At 45.0% G+C, this 16809-nt stretch overlaps 1 protein-coding gene and 1 pseudogene across 1 annotated transcript; both read left to right on the top strand.

The window, feature by feature from the left end:
- The first annotated feature begins 244 nt into the window (after positions 1–244).
- Positions 245–6670, top strand: LOC129524283 (proline-rich protein 23D1-like; annotated as a pseudogene).
- A 4286-nt stretch (positions 6671–10956) lies between these two features.
- On the top strand, positions 10957–16518 carry LOC129524374 (proline-rich protein 23D1). The gene is made up of 4 exons (XM_055349763.2): positions 10957–13935; positions 14711–14772; positions 15018–15085; positions 15313–16518. Exons 1-4 carry the CDS (start codon positions 13859–13861, stop codon positions 15943–15945), a joined length of 840 nt encoding a protein of 279 aa, XP_055205738.2. The 5' UTR covers positions 10957–13858; the 3' UTR covers positions 15946–16518.
- The last annotated feature ends 291 nt before the right edge of the window (positions 16519–16809 follow it).

Raw genomic sequence — 16809 nt, 5'->3', positions numbered from 1 at the left:
CCCTTCTCTTATTCAAGCTCCTCTTCCGTCCACATACAGGGAATCAATCGCCTTTTGTATATGGTCCTTGGACGTTGCTTCTTTATTTCAATTATCTTCCATCAAAGCAAATGATACCGTGCTCTATTTTCATTTGATCCTCCAAAAGAGAGGTACTGAATAATCTAAACCAGAATTTCAGCCATTCAGAGACTTAGGTCCATCGCTAAGCAGTAAAAGCCAAGCCTCCTGCGCTGCAACCCCCATGGCCGGCAGAGGGCGCGGGAACACGCCGCCCCGCCCTGCGGGGCGCATGCGCGTTCTGCCTGCGGAAGGGCTGGGTCGCCGGGAAGTACGTGAGTTTCCTTTCGTCTGGTCAGGGAGGAGGCGCCGCCCTGGCTTTGGGGCAACTAAGGCGATGTCCATCAGGAGGAAAACTTCCTGTCCGAAGCCCTAACTGCTGAGAAGGGAGATTCGCTGCAGAGTATCCCGGATATTTTTCTGAAACAGCCATAAAGACTTCATTTTCAGGGCTGTTGCTACGTGTTTTATTCTGTATTTTCTGTTGGGATATTTTAGCATTATTTTACAAATGTATAAATTTGGGGTTAGGGAGGGCTTTCTGATAGATAATAGAAGCAGGCTGTAACATGTCCTCCCTGTGACCTCATTGAGGATTGATTGTGAGGAGAAACAAGAAGAATTGTGAGGAAAATCTACAGAATACGGGGACCCTGCAGAGGAAGGGGTCGGGTCAGGGCAGGGCCGCACAATTTCAGTGCAGCCCGTGGGAAAGGGGCCCTTGCAGGGAAACCCGCGCTCTGCCTCCGTGCATTTCCACATTGTGAGGGGCTCATCTTTCCTACAGTGCTAAAGTCGCTGAAAAATAGACAATGAAAGACAGGGACGTTAATTCAACATTCAGTTGTTGACGATAAAGCATTCAGAACCACATCTTTCTTTTCATCACAGCACTGCAGATGTAAAAAATGGTTTTAATTACAAAGGCAAGGGGAAGAGGTACACTTGTGGACAACAGTTTGGACCCCAAATGAAAATATATTGCTTAAATATTTCTTCAAAAATAAGTCATTATTCTGTGTTGCAGGATATATCCTGAGATTTTTAAGCTATAACTTTATTAATTTATTGGTTAAAACACATTTTGTTTATAGCCAAAGTGATTATAAAGGTAGACTATTTGGCAAGTCCCTCATACTTTTATTCTTCTACTAGGTTTTCAGTTAGAATTGACACACAGAAACTCACAATGAGGGGCCTCTTTCTTGACCATAAAATATGCATACTCCAGAACCCTCAGTGTAAGCTGTTTCTTGAATATCTCAACCTGATCCCTACAACCGAGAGAATGTAGAGAAGTAACCCAATTTTTTTTTTTTTTTTTTTAAACACAGTCTCGCACTGTCACCAGGCTGGAGTGCAATGTCGTGATCTTCGCTCACTGCAACCTCCGCCTCCCGGGTTCAAGCTATTCTACTGTCTCAGCCTCCCGAGTAGCTGGGATTACAGGTGCCCGCCACCACGCCCAGCTAATTTTTTTGTATTTTTAGTTGAGATGGGGTTTCACTATGTTGGCCAGGCTGGTCTCAAACTCCTGACCTCCTGATCCGCCTGCCTCGGCCTCCCAAAGTGCTGGGATTATAGGCATGAGCCACCGTGCCCGGCCAAGTAACCCAACTTTAAAACTACATCTGGTTGGGCACCATGACTCATGCTGGTAATCCCAACATTTTGTGAGGCAGACATGGGCAGATTACTTGAGGTCAGGAGTTTGAGACCAGCCTGGCCAACATGGTGGAACCCCGTCTCTAACCAAAATACAAAAAGTAGCCGGCCATGGTGGTGCACACCTCTAATCCCAGCTACTCGAGAGGCTGAGGCAGGAGAATCGCTTGAACCTGGGAGGCAGAGGTTGTAGTGAGCCAGACTGCACCACCTCACTCCAGCCTGGGCAACAGAGCACAAATCCGTCTGAAAAACAAACAAACAAACAGACTACATCTGATCTTCAGCAAAGTATCTGCTGTTCTCCTCAGAAAAGACCAAAATCCACAAAGCAGAGAGACCTCTGAATAAACACACTAAGGTCCGCAGTGGGCGCTTTTAAGACGTTAGCAGAATTAAAGGAATCATCCTGTTTTTCTTATCTAAATGATTTCTTACTACAGAGGAAGGTTCTGAAAAATACATTTTGTAATTAGATTTATTTTTAAGAGCATCGAAGGGAAACAGGGTCTATACTTCACCTAATAAGACTGATGAGGATATCAGCTAAATGGAAAGAATCTACAAACAAATTTCTACAATTTCTAGGGAGAGAATGACATCCTGAGCTCAAGGGCCTGTTAGTGACGGCACATTCAGTAATGGTGCAGCCTCACAGAATTTCCATTTTGTTCAATTTTGGTATTTACTGGTCATCTTTTCTCCCCAGTACCATCCAACCTTTTTTATGTTGTCAAATAATTTTTAATCATAAAATGATTAATTCTGAGTTTGGGCATTTGGTGTCTGGCCTCCTGATGGAAGTTTAGGTGACTTTGTCCATGGAAATCATGGATTTTTAATTAATAAGTAATGTTGAAAGGGAAACTTGCATTATAATTCTGAAATCATTCCAGTGGGGGATACAGGCAAGAAATAAGCCAACAGACAGATTAGCACATAGTGATATATTAGAAATTAAGTAAAGGTCCATTTGGTATTTTTCCCAGCTCATCTTATGATATGAGCCTATTACGCTTGGATAACTTTCCCCAGGAGATTCATTTTAAAAGTTAATTCACTTAAAATACATATTATTTTATTATTTAAAAATACTGTCACCAGAAGCGGTGGCTCACGTCTGTAATCCCAGCACTTTGGGAGGCCGAGGTGGATGGATCACTTGAGGTCAGGAGTTTGAGACCAGCCTGGCCAGCATGGTGAAACCCCGTCTCTACTAAAAATACAAAAATTAGACAAGCGTGGTGGCACATGCCTGTAATCACAGCTACTCGGTACTCTGAGGCAGGAAAATCACTTGAACCCAGGGGGTGGAGCTTGCAGTGAGCCGAGATCGTACTACTGCATTCCTGCCTGGGAGACAGAGTGAGACTCCATTTCAAAAAAAAAAAAAATACTCTCAGCCCTCCACATCCATGGGTTCCAGCTCCATGGATTCATCTAAACTTGAATAGAAAATATTCAGAAAATATTTACACAATTTCCACCCCCCCCACACAAAAAAATTTGAATTTTCCCTTCCCCAAATTCTTTGTTGAGAACACGTAAGTAATGTAAGTTCTGGGCATTGTATTAGGTATTATAAGTAATCTAGAGATAATTTAAGCTATATGAATTAATATGAGTAAGTTACATCTAAATTCTCTACCACTTTATACAAGGAACTGGAGCATCCACAAATTTTGTTACCTTCAAAGTTTCCTAGAACCAATCCTTTATGTTTACCCAGAAATGATTATGCACATGAAACTTACAGAAAATAATCGTCTTTCCTAATTAATGAATAGTATACAATAGAATGTAAATAGCACTATTTTTAAATGCTGATATTTTGTATCACATTTCTATGGTGAATCAGAGTAGAGGTTACATTAGATTGATTTTGATTAGATTAGGCTAATTCTAACAGGGGCACACCCATATCAATTGAGTTTTGATAAAACCACCCCCATGCAGGTCCCTCCTACTGCTTAATCAGCAGCACTAGCCAATCGCGTTCATCCATTCTGACAAATCCCACAGCTCTATCTATTATAAAACTTTTGGGATTTGCCCAAGATTTCATTCTACCATAGCGTCATTCGACCTGTCCCAGGCCAGGGCACACTATTCCATGTTCTGGCTGTGCTGAGCTGATCATCTTCTTCAGGAAAAGTAAAAGATCTAGTCATAGACTGTATAGATTTATAAGAAAATAAGATGAAGATTGAAATTTTCTGATACAAGTGAGTCTAGAGAACCTTTACTATGTATGGTTACTGGCGCCAAAGAAGCCTTAGTGATTCCTGGACAGAATTGCAGAATGACAATGAAGGAGAGAGCAGGTATGTTAGTGTGTGTCTACCTTGGGTTGCCAGGAGGTTGCCATGTTACTGTGTGTGACTGTGTGCATTTCTGTGTGTGTGGTGTGAATGCGTGATAAAGGGTCAAACTAGGGCAGAGAAGGCACCCTGGCCTGCCATGACATTGAACGTTATAAATTTAGAACACCTGCCGGAGACATGAGACCCCCCCCCCACCACAGTGGAGGCCATAGGATCCTGCCAGCATGGGGGGTTTCTGGACCTGTCAGGGGGCTCGTCTCAGGTTTCCTCCCACTGTCCATCTATGTTCCCTCTCTAAATGAAAGTCACCTCTTGTGCGGAGACAGGTAAACTGTGGGCATGATCTAAATTTCTTCCCTGTGCTCATTAGAAAATGAAACATTTCCCATCATCTCTCACTCCATTCACACTGTAACTGCACAGACACGGTGCTCAGATACCTGAAATAACAACGTCTTCCCTGAAAGTCCTCAGACCAAATTAGATGTCCCTTCTCAGGTGGATGAGCTCCTGAGAAAGCAAACTGATTCCTGTGGTCACCATCCCTTATCACACACATTCACCGATAGGAAAAGCCATTAGAAAAGTTGAGGGTGGGAGATGAGCATTAGGACTTACTGGATGCAGGTAGGATTTGGAGCCCAACACAAGTGCACTTGACTGAGGGACACAGAAAGAATGTGTGCTGGATGATAAATGGAGTTTTGGGCTTGTGAGAATTAGACTCTGTATGGAAGACTAATGGATCCCTTTCTGTCCTGCAGCTTGGCTACCACACAAATGAATCCACCCAAACGTCACCCAGTGGAGCAGGGTACCAATATAGGTAAGGCACTTTCCCTGATATTTCTTAAGATCTCCCTGCCTGGAGGTCAGTGTCATGTCTCACAATCTTATAAAAGGAGAGGGTGCTTTCTGCAGGATGAGTGGAAAGTCATGCTTGATTGATGGGGGCTGGTGTCCTGAGGCTGGCCTGTGCTGGGTTGTGGATTTCTGAAGGTCATATTCTGAAATCCAAGAGACTCTTGCTGGAAGAGCCTTAACCTCCCTCACTGTGATCTCTCTGCAGGTGCAAAAACACCCTCGATTCCAGGAGCTCCACACTGAATTCAGGCCAGTCCCTGGAACCTCCCCAGGTAAGTTATTATGTCATTGCATGGCAAAGATTGGAAAACACCCTCAATTCCACGAGCTCCACACCAGAATTCATGCCCGTCCCAGAAACCTCCCCAGGTAAGTTCGTATGTCCTTGCATGGCAAAGATTGGACAGTGCTGCACACTCTTCAGGCTCAAGAGACATCCAGTGGATGTACATTTAGGTGGGTCAGCATGAGAGTCAATTCTGGGAGGGAGTGTATTTTGAACTTGTAGAGGGTGAAGCTCCTGGCAACTCTCTCTGCATCAGCATCATTTGCAGCCTTTTTGGAGAATACTGACGGCCATCTTTTCACGGGAGCAGCAGAATTCCAGCAATGAGGAGCTCATCATAGTCCTAGAACAAGGGACAGAAGTGAGGTTGAGCCTGGAAGAGGTCATCCTCATCTTGGCCTCAGAGACAGCGCTGCAGCTGACCGTGGAGAACACAGTCCTTGTGATTGTTCCTGGCATATCCTGAGGTCACAAGATGGCCTGCAGTCCCCTGTGCAGATCCAGTACATTATGCCTTCCATTGATGACTTCAGCTTGGAGTGCCATGCTCAAGATGGAGACATCTCAGACATGAAAGGAGAGAATGTGCCTCTTTCACCTGCAGAAGAAGGGGAGGCAGCACCCCTATATCACCAGCCCTTGATGATATCCCCAGCAAACCACATAGCTGGGATCAGCCCTTTTCTTCTAGTAACCCCATTGTGCATTCCATGCTGTCTGGCAGCCTTCCCCCAACGCTACCCTCTACCACCCACATCTAGTCCCATGGGACACCCTAGACCAGCCAACTCCAGTTTCAGCCTGCATGGTATGGAGCTACTGTGCACCTCCTCCCTCAGCCCTATGCCCCCTTCACCAACTCCTGGTCCCCAGATCTACCACAGGGTTCACCATAGGCCTCCCAGCAGGGCACAGAGATGTCTCTTTAGGAAGTGATTTAACCAAGAGTCACCCCCTGCATTGATAGGTCAGAGACTGTCCAAGTCCTTAGTCAGTGCATTCCCTGAAACGTGGAGAGAAAGTAATTCCAAGGACCGCTTGCTTCCCCTTTGCTGTTTCCCATCATCACTCACTGTCTTCAACAGCAGAGGGTTCCAGATGCTGCAGGGAGGGGGAGAACCGCAGGGAGTTCAAATAAAACATTCACATTTCACTTCACACACACTGTCCCTTAGACTTTCTCTTCCTATTTAAGCACATACATCCAACCACACTCAATCGAATCCCTGACTGCTCCATGTGAGAGTTCTGCTTCCAGCATGACGTGGCCTGAAAGTTCATCTGAAGACAGCTGCTCACTCCCAGGGCTAACACCGCCCCTTGCATGCTGATGTCCTTGTAGTCATTGGTCTGATGCCACAATAAATAATTCCTAAGGCTGATGCTCTATTTCTGCCCTGAGACTCTCCCCTTTTTCTCCAAGTTGTGCCCCATTCCTTGTTTTAGTCTAGGTTCCCTACACTCCCCAGGCCAATGCTTTTGAATAAATCTTGACGTCATTGAATGAAGTAGTGGCGACTGCTATGCTTGCTTCCAACTGAGACAGTCTCCTGCTCTCACTCATCACGTTTCCATTCACACTTGCCTTTGTTTAGTTTTGTTTTCCATTGTTTGGGTTTATTATTCATGTACTTATGAAATAACTGCCACATTTCTGACAGTTTTTTTGGCCAATGTGGGGCTTTTCCTGTGCTCCTCCTTCCAAGTCCTGAGTGGGGTCACTGTTTGCACCTCTGGGCCCTGGGATTGGTCTGGCTTAGCAAGTGATTTAACAGAGCTTGGCTCTGTGTGTTGGGATGGGCACCTGAGCTTGCTCACAGCTGCTCCCAGGCTCTCCCTGTCCTGCCTGGGTGTCCCTGTGTCTCTGGAGTGTCTAGGAAATCTAGCAGTCCCCTTGAGGGCCCAGCACCTCTTTGTTGGCCTGCATGTCCCAGCCTGTGCATCCATGGCCAGCTAGAGCTACCACCACCTTTTCCTGGTCAACCTGGGTCCTGGAGGCAGGGGAGATGCGGGGATAATGTCCTGGCCTCCCTGAGCCCAACCCCGGTAGGTGGGGAGTGCTCATGACCCCGGGGGGAGTACAGGGCGTTTGCCCTTGACTTGCCTGACCCTCTAAAACCTCACATGTTCCCTGGAGGTGGGTGCAGCTTTCTCCTACTCTGGCCTTGCTGGCCTGGGAAGAGTGTCCTTGGTCCCCCGAGCCCTCACAGCGTTTTCTCTTCTGAGGTTTCAGGAACTGCCTTTCCCCTCTGGGAAGGAGGACAGGCACCTTTTCAGGTTTGATTCTCCTCAGAGTTTTGTATCTCGGCTGGGGCGGAAGCAGCCTTCGTCCACATGAGAGGCCCAGCCAGGGCGTCCCCACCAGCCCGGGCCTCCGGGGAGGTTTTGAGTCTGGGCGCTGGAGAGGCCCCTTCCTCTGCGAGAGCGAAGATGGCCGCCCCAGTGCAGGGGGCGCCTTTCTGCGCCCTTAGGGAGTCAGGATCCCCCTACGGACGGGAAGTCCCATTGGGCATCTTTGGCCCCGCCCTCCCAGAGCCCTGCTGATGCGGAGGTGGCGCGGGGGCCCCGGACTCTGTCATGAGAGGTGGCAGCAGAGGCCAGGCAGGGCCCAGGCTCCGGGTCAAGGGAGTGTCTGGCCTGGGCGGGACTGGGTCCCATCCAGAAACTGGGATTCTAGGGTTCTGGTGCGGGTGGATCCGGGGCAGGCTCAGGACCAAGTCCCTCTTCTTCCACCTCAAGGACACCCAGGGGCTGGCGGGAGCTCCAGGCTCAGCAGCTGCTCCTCCTCCTCCTCCTCCTCCTCTCCTCCCCCTCCTCCACTCCTCCCCCTCCTCCACTCCTCCCCCTCCTCCACTCCTCCCCCTCCTCCACTCCTCCCCCTCCTCCACTCCTCCCCCTCCTCCACTCCTGCCCCTCCTCCACTCCTCCCCTCCCCTTCCCTTCCCCCTCCTCTCCCCGTTCCCTTCCCCCTTCTCCTCCTCCTTCTCCAGGTGTTTTCTCTTCCTTTATTTCTGTGAGTTGAGAAATGGCGCTGTCCTTCACATTGGTGTATTTCTACGCTAATCCCCAGTACCTTGTTGAGTAAAGCAGTCAAACTTTGCAATATATTGAAGAGATTTATTCTGAGTTAAATATAACTAACCATGGCCTGTGACACAGCCCTCAGGAGGTCCTCAGTACATGTGCCCAAGGTAGTAAGGGTGCAGCTTGGTTTACTTCGGGCCAATTGGTCTCCATAGGTATAACATCCTGACGAGGGTATAAATCAAGTGCAACAAATGCCTGGTGTTCTATATCTAAATTGTTAACAGGATTTGTTAACAGTAGACACACCTATTTTTTACGCCACTTGTATTGCACTATATACTGGTATGTGTTTGGGAGAGAAAACAATGTTCTTTAAAGGAGAAGTCATATGATTCTATACTTTCATTTTGTTGTCCTTTCCCACAGAAATGGCCCTTTCCCATATAACAAATGTTTTGTGCTATGGGAGTGGATATTAGGGGCTAAGTTGGGGAAAATTAGGTTTCTAAGTGGACTGAGGGCATAACCATTCCCCTTTTCTGTTTTCACAGTCTGAAAGGGAGATGGGACGCCATGTGTTATCATGAGCTGAAATAGTCCACCTATTTCCCCAGGGGAGTATTTCTGTATTGTTTACAATGCCTGCCAGTTGAACCACAGAATACCTTTGAGCCTCATTTAACTTTGGTGCCTATGCTCTGAGAATACCATGTTTGAGGTCACATTTACCGTCCGAAATTTTCCATATGTTTGGGGGGCCGTGTATTTTCCACAGGTGTTTGGATTGTGCCTCGGCACAGATGAGTATAGGCCATTGCTTCATAGCCACCTTAGATTCTGTTTGTAATGAAATAGACATGAGCCTCTGTTGGGTTACAGAACGTGCTCATTGCCACCTTCGGGTTTGAGAGTATGTTTTTATGTTTTGTTTGGTTTGTCCTATCCATTTGATGAGTGTTGCATTATTTTTTAAAGCAGCTTCCCATCCTTTTCCATCTTCCTGGAATAACATTCCTTCTATGTGGGCTATTTTTGACAGAAAACTTTTCTCTAAGAAATGCCTCTCCTCATTAGCTATGAACTCAGCTTACACCAATATACCTAGGCCAGCTCCAACTTTTCCAGTGAGGTCAAGTTTTAATTTCTGGGTGGCGAATTTTGCTGGATTCATCAGGATTGCTGTTGCCATTGTATACTAATGGCATTAGCACAATTTGAAACTATATGCGCAATTTATACTTGGGAGTGTTATACCAAGAGGCTTTGTCATAAGGCATCTCTATCTTATCAGTAAATATTTTCTTTTAAATCTATGAGAAGCAGAAAATGATTTGTGGTTGGGGTGGATGCAAAAGTGACACACTATAGTCTAGAAGGAAATGTCCCTTGTTTTGCCGGCTGTACCATCTTTGTACCCCTCCTTGATTTGGAGAGTTTGACATGGACCTAAGTTCATCCCTCAAAACTAGCTCTTACAATCTCATGTGCCTGCCTCTTCCAAGACAGTCCGTGAGCCTAGAGAGAGGGTGCTTGTATAGTTTTAGCAGCAGAAGATTCACGGTGAAATACAGATCTGGACCCAGTGGGATGTCAGATGAGGGGGATTCATATCTCTAGTCTTCAGAATACCGTAATTTTGGTTTCCTTGGAAGTAAAACAAGGAGAGGTAAATAACATTTATAGTTTCACAATCAAAAGAGTATTTGGGTGTCAGAATGGAAAAAGGAACCTACTTCATTAGGGAACCAGCTAAAAATATGAAGATAAATTATGATCTGGTACTCTCTAGAGGATTATTATAGCAAAGAAATAATGATTTAATCTGCACCTAAAAAGAGTTAGGACTGAAATCTAGTACTAATCCTTAAGCTTTTCCTTTTAAACAATTGTTCTATCTGCATTTTATCTAGCCTAGCAGATAAAGCACCAGCAAACTAAAACACCCTAACTTCTCAGTCACCATGCAAGCCCTTTTATATCAAATGCAATGGACTTTTCCACAAGCAAAATGAATCTTCTGACCAGCAGGCATCCTCTGCTTTGACTCGGGCTTGGATACGTATTGTGCTTCAACAAATCTCAGTACTGAATCTAAATATCAAGGAGAAGTGGTCCTAGGAAATATACTGAGATGACTTTGAGCTTTTACCAAACTGCACAATCCCAAAATCATAGACTTTACTGAGGCCAATTAAATTGGCTAATTCATGGGTGAAAGTGAAACATCATAATGTTTACAAATCTGCCCAACTGTTTTTACGTTAAAGCCAGGGTTTATGTCAATTCCTGTGTGAGGATGAGGAGACATCAATTCAAGCCCATGACAATCTGGAAGGACAGGTAGAGGCTGTGTCCTGGCAGGCCTCACATTATTTATACTTTAACCTATTTAATTAAATATGTAATGTTCTCCAAATTTTAGATGTCATTTGCTGTAATCCTGACCCACTAAGATGTACTATTTGTGCTGTAAAATTGTACTGTATTTGATAAATGCATAGTGGCAGATCTCTGGCATTAAAGCATCACACAGAATGTTTCTCTTATTCGAGCTCCTCTTTCCTCCACATACAGGGAATCAACAGACTATTTTATACTGTCTTTGGACTTTGCTTCTTTATTTCCATCCTCTTTCATAAAAAAAAAAGAAAAAGAAAAAAGATACCGTGCTCCATTTGCATTTGATCTTCCAAAAGGAAGGTACTGATAAAACCGGAATTTCAGCGATTCAGACGCAGGTCAACCGCTAAACAGTGAAGGCCAAGAGTCCCGCGCTGCAAGCGCATAGCCGGCAGAGGGCAATGGAACTCGCTTTCTGGTCGTGCGGGGCGCATGCGCATTCTGCTTGCGGAAGCGGGGCCAGATCGCCAAGGAAGAAGGGAACTTCCCTTCCTCAGGCCAGGGAGGAGGAGGCGCCGCCCTGGCTTTGGGGCAGATGGGGCTGCATCCATCTTAAGGAAAACGCTGCTGTTCACAGCCCTACCTGCTGAGGAGTGAGATTCCCTGCGCGTCTCCCGGATATTTTTCTGAAACAGCACTAAAGACTTAATGTTCTGGGCTGTTCCTACGTGTTTTCTTCCGCACTGTCTGTTGGGATATATTAGCAAGAATTATTTTACAAATCTACGTATTCCTTAGGGATTTTCATTGATAACCATAGCAGGCCGTAATGTGCCTTCTTCGCAACCTCTGTCAGGATTGATTATGAGGAGAAACACAAGAAGAATTGTGAGGAAAATCTACAGAATACGGGGACCCTGCAGAGGAAGGAGTATGTGGCCGGGGCACGGCGGCGCACTGTCGCGCAGCTCGCGAGAAAGGGGCCCTTGCAGGGAAACCCCGCACTCTGCATCCCTGCGTTTCCACATTGTGAGGGGCTCATCTTTCCTACAGTGCCAAATTCACTGAAAAATAGTGAGACAATGAAAGGGAGGGGCACTAATGCATCCTTCAATTGTTGCTATTAAAACGGCAAGAGCCACGTCTTTAATTTTACCCTAGCACTGCAGATTTAAAAGTGATTTTCATTACACATGCAAGGGGAAAGCTACACTTTTGTGAAAAATAGTTTCTACCCCAAATGAAAGCATATTGCTTAAATATTTCTTCAAAAATAAGTTATTATTCTGTGCTGCAGGATATATCCTGAGACATTTATGCTGCAAATTTATTAATTTATCTATTAAAACATTTTGTTTATAATCAAAGCGATTATAAAGGTAGAATATTTATTTGGCGCGTCCCTCATATTTTTATTCTTGTACTGGTTTGCAGTCCATAGGTTTTCAGCTAGACGTGACACACAGAAACTCACAATGAGGAGCCTTTCTCTTTCTTGACTGTAAAATATACATACTCCAGAATCATCAATAGAGGCTATTTCTTGAATATCTCAACCTGAACCCCGCAGCCAGAAAGAATGTAGGCAATTAATCCAATTTTATAACTGCATCTGATATTCAGCTAATTACCTGCTGTTCTCCTCAGAAATTATCAAAATCCCCAAAGCAGAGAGTTCTCTGGATAAAGGCACTAATGTTCCCCTTGGAGGCTTTTAAGACATTGGCAAAATTAAAGGAATCTTCCTGTTTTCCTTTTATTCATCTAAATGATTTATCTAACTGGAGAAGAAAGCTTCAGTGCAAAAGGCATTTGCTAATTAGATTCAATTTTTTTTTAACATTTAAGGGAAACAGGGTCTATACTTCACCTAATAAAACTGACGAAATTATCAGCTAAATGCAAAGAGAATCCACAAACAAATTTATACAAGTTCTAGAGAGAGGATGAAGCCCTGAGCTCAGGGGCCTGTTAGAGATGGCACGCTCAGTAATGGTGCACCCTCACAGATTTTCCTTCTAGTTCAGTTCTAGTGATTACTGGATTACTGTTTTCCCCCAATACCATCTATTATTCTTTATGTTGTCAAATAATTTTTAATCTTAAAATGACTAATTCTGAGTTCAGGCATATGGTGTCTGGCCACCTGCAAGAAGTTTAGGTGACTTTGCCAATAAAAATGATGGATTTGTAATTAATGAGTAATATTGAAAGCAAAACTTGCATTATAATTCTGAAATTAGTCCAGTGGGGATACAGGCAAGAAATAAATTAACAGACAGATTAATACACAATGATATATTAGAAATTAAGTAAAGGTTCTTTTTGTATTTTCCCCAGCCTGTCTTATAACATTCGCTTCTTCTGTTTGGATAACTTTCCCCAGGAGATTCATTTTAAAACTTAATTCACTTAAAATAACGTATTTTTTTTTATTTAAAAATACTGTCAGCCCTCCACATCCATAGGTTCCATCTTCATGGATTCAACTAATCTTGAAAAGAAAATATTCACAAAAGATTTGCACAAGTTTCTTCAAAGAAACCTTAAATTTTCCATGCATCACATTCTTTTTGAGTTCACATAAATGACGTGACGTCTGGGCATTGCATTAGGTATTGCAAGTAATCTAGAGATCATTTAAATTATATAAATTAATGTGAATATGTTATATTCAAATTCTACACCGTTTTATACAAGGGACTTGAGTATATACAAATTGTGGCATATTTAAAGTTTCCTAGACACAATCCTTTATGTTTACTAAGAAACGACGTACACATGAACTTTACAGAAAATAACTGTCCTACCAAATTAATGAACAGACTACAATAGAAAGTAAATATCGCTAGTTTAAAATACTGTTATTTTATGTCACAATTACATGGTGAATCAGAGTAGAGATCTTGAATTAATTTTGATTGAATTAGGCTAATTCTGACCGGGTCACACTCATATTGACTGAGTTTTGATAAAACCACTCCCATGCTGGCCCTTCATGTTGTTTAATCAGCACCACTAGCCAATCACATTCATCCACTTTGACAAATCCCATGGCTCCACCTCTTATAAGACCCTTGGAGGATTTCCCCAAGAGCTCACTCTACCAAAGCACCATTTGACCGGTCCCAGGCCAGGGCACACTCTTCCATGCTCTGGCTGTGCTGTGCTAGAGGCTGATAATTTTTCTCCAGGTAGAGTAAAAGATCAAGGCACAAACTATATAGATTTACAGAAAATAGGCCAAAGATTGAGATTTTTTTGACACAAGCAAGTCCAGAGAACTTTTACCATGTATGGTTACCGGCGCTTAAGAAGCCCCAGAGATTCCCAGACAGAACCACAGAATGACAATGAAGGAGAGACCAGGTATGTTGGAGTATGTGGCTACTTTGGGTTGCCAGGAGGTTGACATGTGACTGTGTGTGACTGTATGTGTGTGTGTGTGTGTGTGTGTGTGTGTGAATGTATGCTAAAGGGCCAAACTAGGGCAGAGAAGACACCCTGGCCTGCCATGACATTGAATGTTATAAATTTAGAACACATTGGGGAGATATGAGACCCACAGTGGAGGCCACAGGATGCAGCCAGCATGGGGGGTTTCTGCAACCTGTCAGGGGGCTCATCTCATGTTTCTTCCCATTGTTAATCTCTGTCCTCTGGGTAAACAGAAGTTGCCTCTTGTGTGGAGACAGGTAAACTGTGGGCATGATCTAAATTTTTTCCTTGTGCTCACTAGACAATGGAACATTTCATGTCATTTATCACTCCATTCACACTGTAACTGCATAGACACAGGGGTTAGATACCCAGAAAATCAGCATCTTCTCCTAAAGTCCTCGGGCCAAATTTGATGTCCCTCCTTCTCATGTGGATGAGCTCCTGAAAAAGCAAACTGTTTCCTGTGATCACCATGTCTTATCACACACATGCACCAATAGGAAAAGCCTCTAGAAAAGGAGAGGGTGGGAGATGAGTGTTAGGACTTTCTGGATGCAGGTAGGATTTGGAGCTGAACACAAGTGCATGTGATTTTGGGCCACAGCAGCAATGTGTGCCGGATGACTAATGAAGTTTGGGGCTTGTGAGAATTGGACTTTGTGTCACTATGTGGAAGATTGATGGGTCCCTTTCTGTCCTGCAGTTTGGCTACCACACAAATGAATCCACCCAAACGTCGCCAAGTGGAGCAGGGTCCCAGTACAGGTAAGGCACTTTCCCTAATATTTTTCAAGATTCCCATGCCTGGAAGTCAGTGTCATGTCTCATGATACCATAAATGGAGAGGGTGCTTTCTGCAGGATGAGTGGAAAGTCATGCTTGACTGTTGGGGGCTGGTGTCCTGAGGCTGGCCAGTGCTGGGTGGTGGATTTCTGAAGGTCACATTCTGAAATGCAAGAGACTCTTGCTGGAAGAGAGCCTTAACCTCCCTCACTGTGGTCTCTCTGCAGGTGCAAAAATACCCTCAATTTCAGGAGCTCCACACCTGAATTCATACCAGTCCCTGGACCTTCCCCAGGTAAGTTCCTGTGTCCTTGCATAGCAAAGATTGGATAGTGCTGCACAATCTTCAGGTTCAAGGGACATCCAGTGGATGTATATTTAGGTGAATTCCATGAGAACCAATTCTGGGAGGGAGTTTGTATTTTAAAGTTGTAAAGGGTGAAGCTTCTGGCATCTCCCTCTGCATCAGCATCATTTGCAACCTTTTTAGAGGGCAGAATACTGAGGACTGTCTTTCCACAGAAGCAGCAGGATTCTGGCACTGAGGAGCTCATGATAGTCCTGGAACAAGGGACAGAAGTGAGGTTGAGCCTGGAAGAGGTCATCCTCATCTTGGCCCCAGAGACAGTGCTGCAGCTGACCCTGGAGAACACAGTCCTTGTGATTGTCCCTGAGCATGTCCTGAGGTCAGAAGATGGCCTGCAGTCCCCTGTGCAGATCCAGTACATCATACCTTCCATTGATGACTTCAGCTTGGAGTTCCATGCTCAAGATGGAGACATCTCAGACATGAGAAGAGAGAATGCGCCTTTTTCACCTGCAGAAGAAGGGGAGGCAGCACCCCTGTATCAGCAGCCCTTGATGATACCCCCAGCAAACCACATGGCTTGCATCAGCCCTTCTTTCCTAGTAACCCCATTGTGCATTTCACGCTGTCAGGCAGCCTTCCCCCAATGCTACCCTCTACCACCCACACCTAGTCCCGTGGGACGCCCTAGACCAGCTGACTCCAGTTTCAGCCTGCATGGTATGGAGCTCTGGTGCACCTCCTCCCTCAGACCTATGCCCCCTTCACCAAGTCCTGGTCCCCAGGTCTATCACAGGGTTCACCATAGGCCTCCCAGCAGGGCACGGAGATGTCTCTTTAGGAAGTGATTTAACCAAGAGCCACCCCCTGCATTGATAGGTCAGAGATTGTCCAAATCCTTAGTCAGTGCATTCTCTGAAATGTGGAGAGAAAGTAATTTGAACGACCACTTGCTTCCCCTTTGCTGTTCCCCATCATCAACCACTGTCTTCAACAGCGGAGGGTCCCAGATGCTGCAGGGAGGGGGAGAACTGCAGGGAGTTCAAATAAAACATTCACATTTCACTTCACACACACTGTCCCTTAGACTTTCTCTTCCTATTTAAGCACACACATCCAACCACACTCAATCGAATCCCTGGCTGCTCCATGTGAGAGTTCTGCTTCCAGCATGACGTGGCCTGAAAGTTCATCTGAAGACAGCTGCTCACTCCCGGGGGCTAACACCGCCCCTTGCATGCTGATGTCCTTGTAGTCATTGGTCTGATGCCACAATAAATAATTCCTAAGGCTGAGGCTCTATTTCTGCCCTGAGACTCTCCCCTTTTTCTCCAAGTTGTGCCCCATTCCTTGTTTTGGTCTAGGTTCCCTACACTCCCCAGGCCAATGCTTTTGAATAAATCTTGACGTCATTGAATGAAGTAGTGGCGACTGCTATGCTTGCTTCCAACTGAGACAGTCTCCTGCTCTCACTCATCACATTTCCATTCACACTTGCCTTTGTTTAGTTTTGTTTTCCATTGTTTGGGTTTATTATTCATGTACTTATGAAATAACTGCCACATTTCTGACAGTTTTTTTGGCCAATGTGGGGCTTTTCCTGTGCTCCTCCTTCCAAGTCCTGAGTGGGGTCACTGTTTGCACCTCTGGGCCCTGGGATTGGTCTGGCTTAGCAAAAGGTTGAGCAGAGCTTAGCTCTGTGTGTTGGGACG

The sequence above is a fragment of the Gorilla gorilla genome, chromosome 7, assembly GCF_029281585.2.
Source record: "Gorilla gorilla gorilla isolate KB3781 chromosome 7, NHGRI_mGorGor1-v2.1_pri, whole genome shotgun sequence".
NCBI lineage: Eukaryota > Metazoa > Chordata > Mammalia > Primates > Hominidae > Gorilla > Gorilla gorilla.
This window is presented reverse-complemented; position numbering and strand designations above follow the sequence as displayed.

Coding starts and splice junctions, on each gene's coding strand:
- LOC129524374 (XM_055349763.2), top strand. CDS start 13,859: ATGTATGGTTACCGGCGCTTAAGAAGCCCCAGAGATTCCCAGACAGAA. Junction 14,773..15,017: donor GGAGCAGGGTCCCAGTACAG/GTAAGGCACTTT, acceptor GTCTCTCTGCAG/GTGCAAAAATACCCTCAATT. Junction 15,086..15,312: donor AGTCCCTGGACCTTCCCCAG/GTAAGTTCCTGT, acceptor GTCTTTCCACAG/AAGCAGCAGGATTCTGGCAC.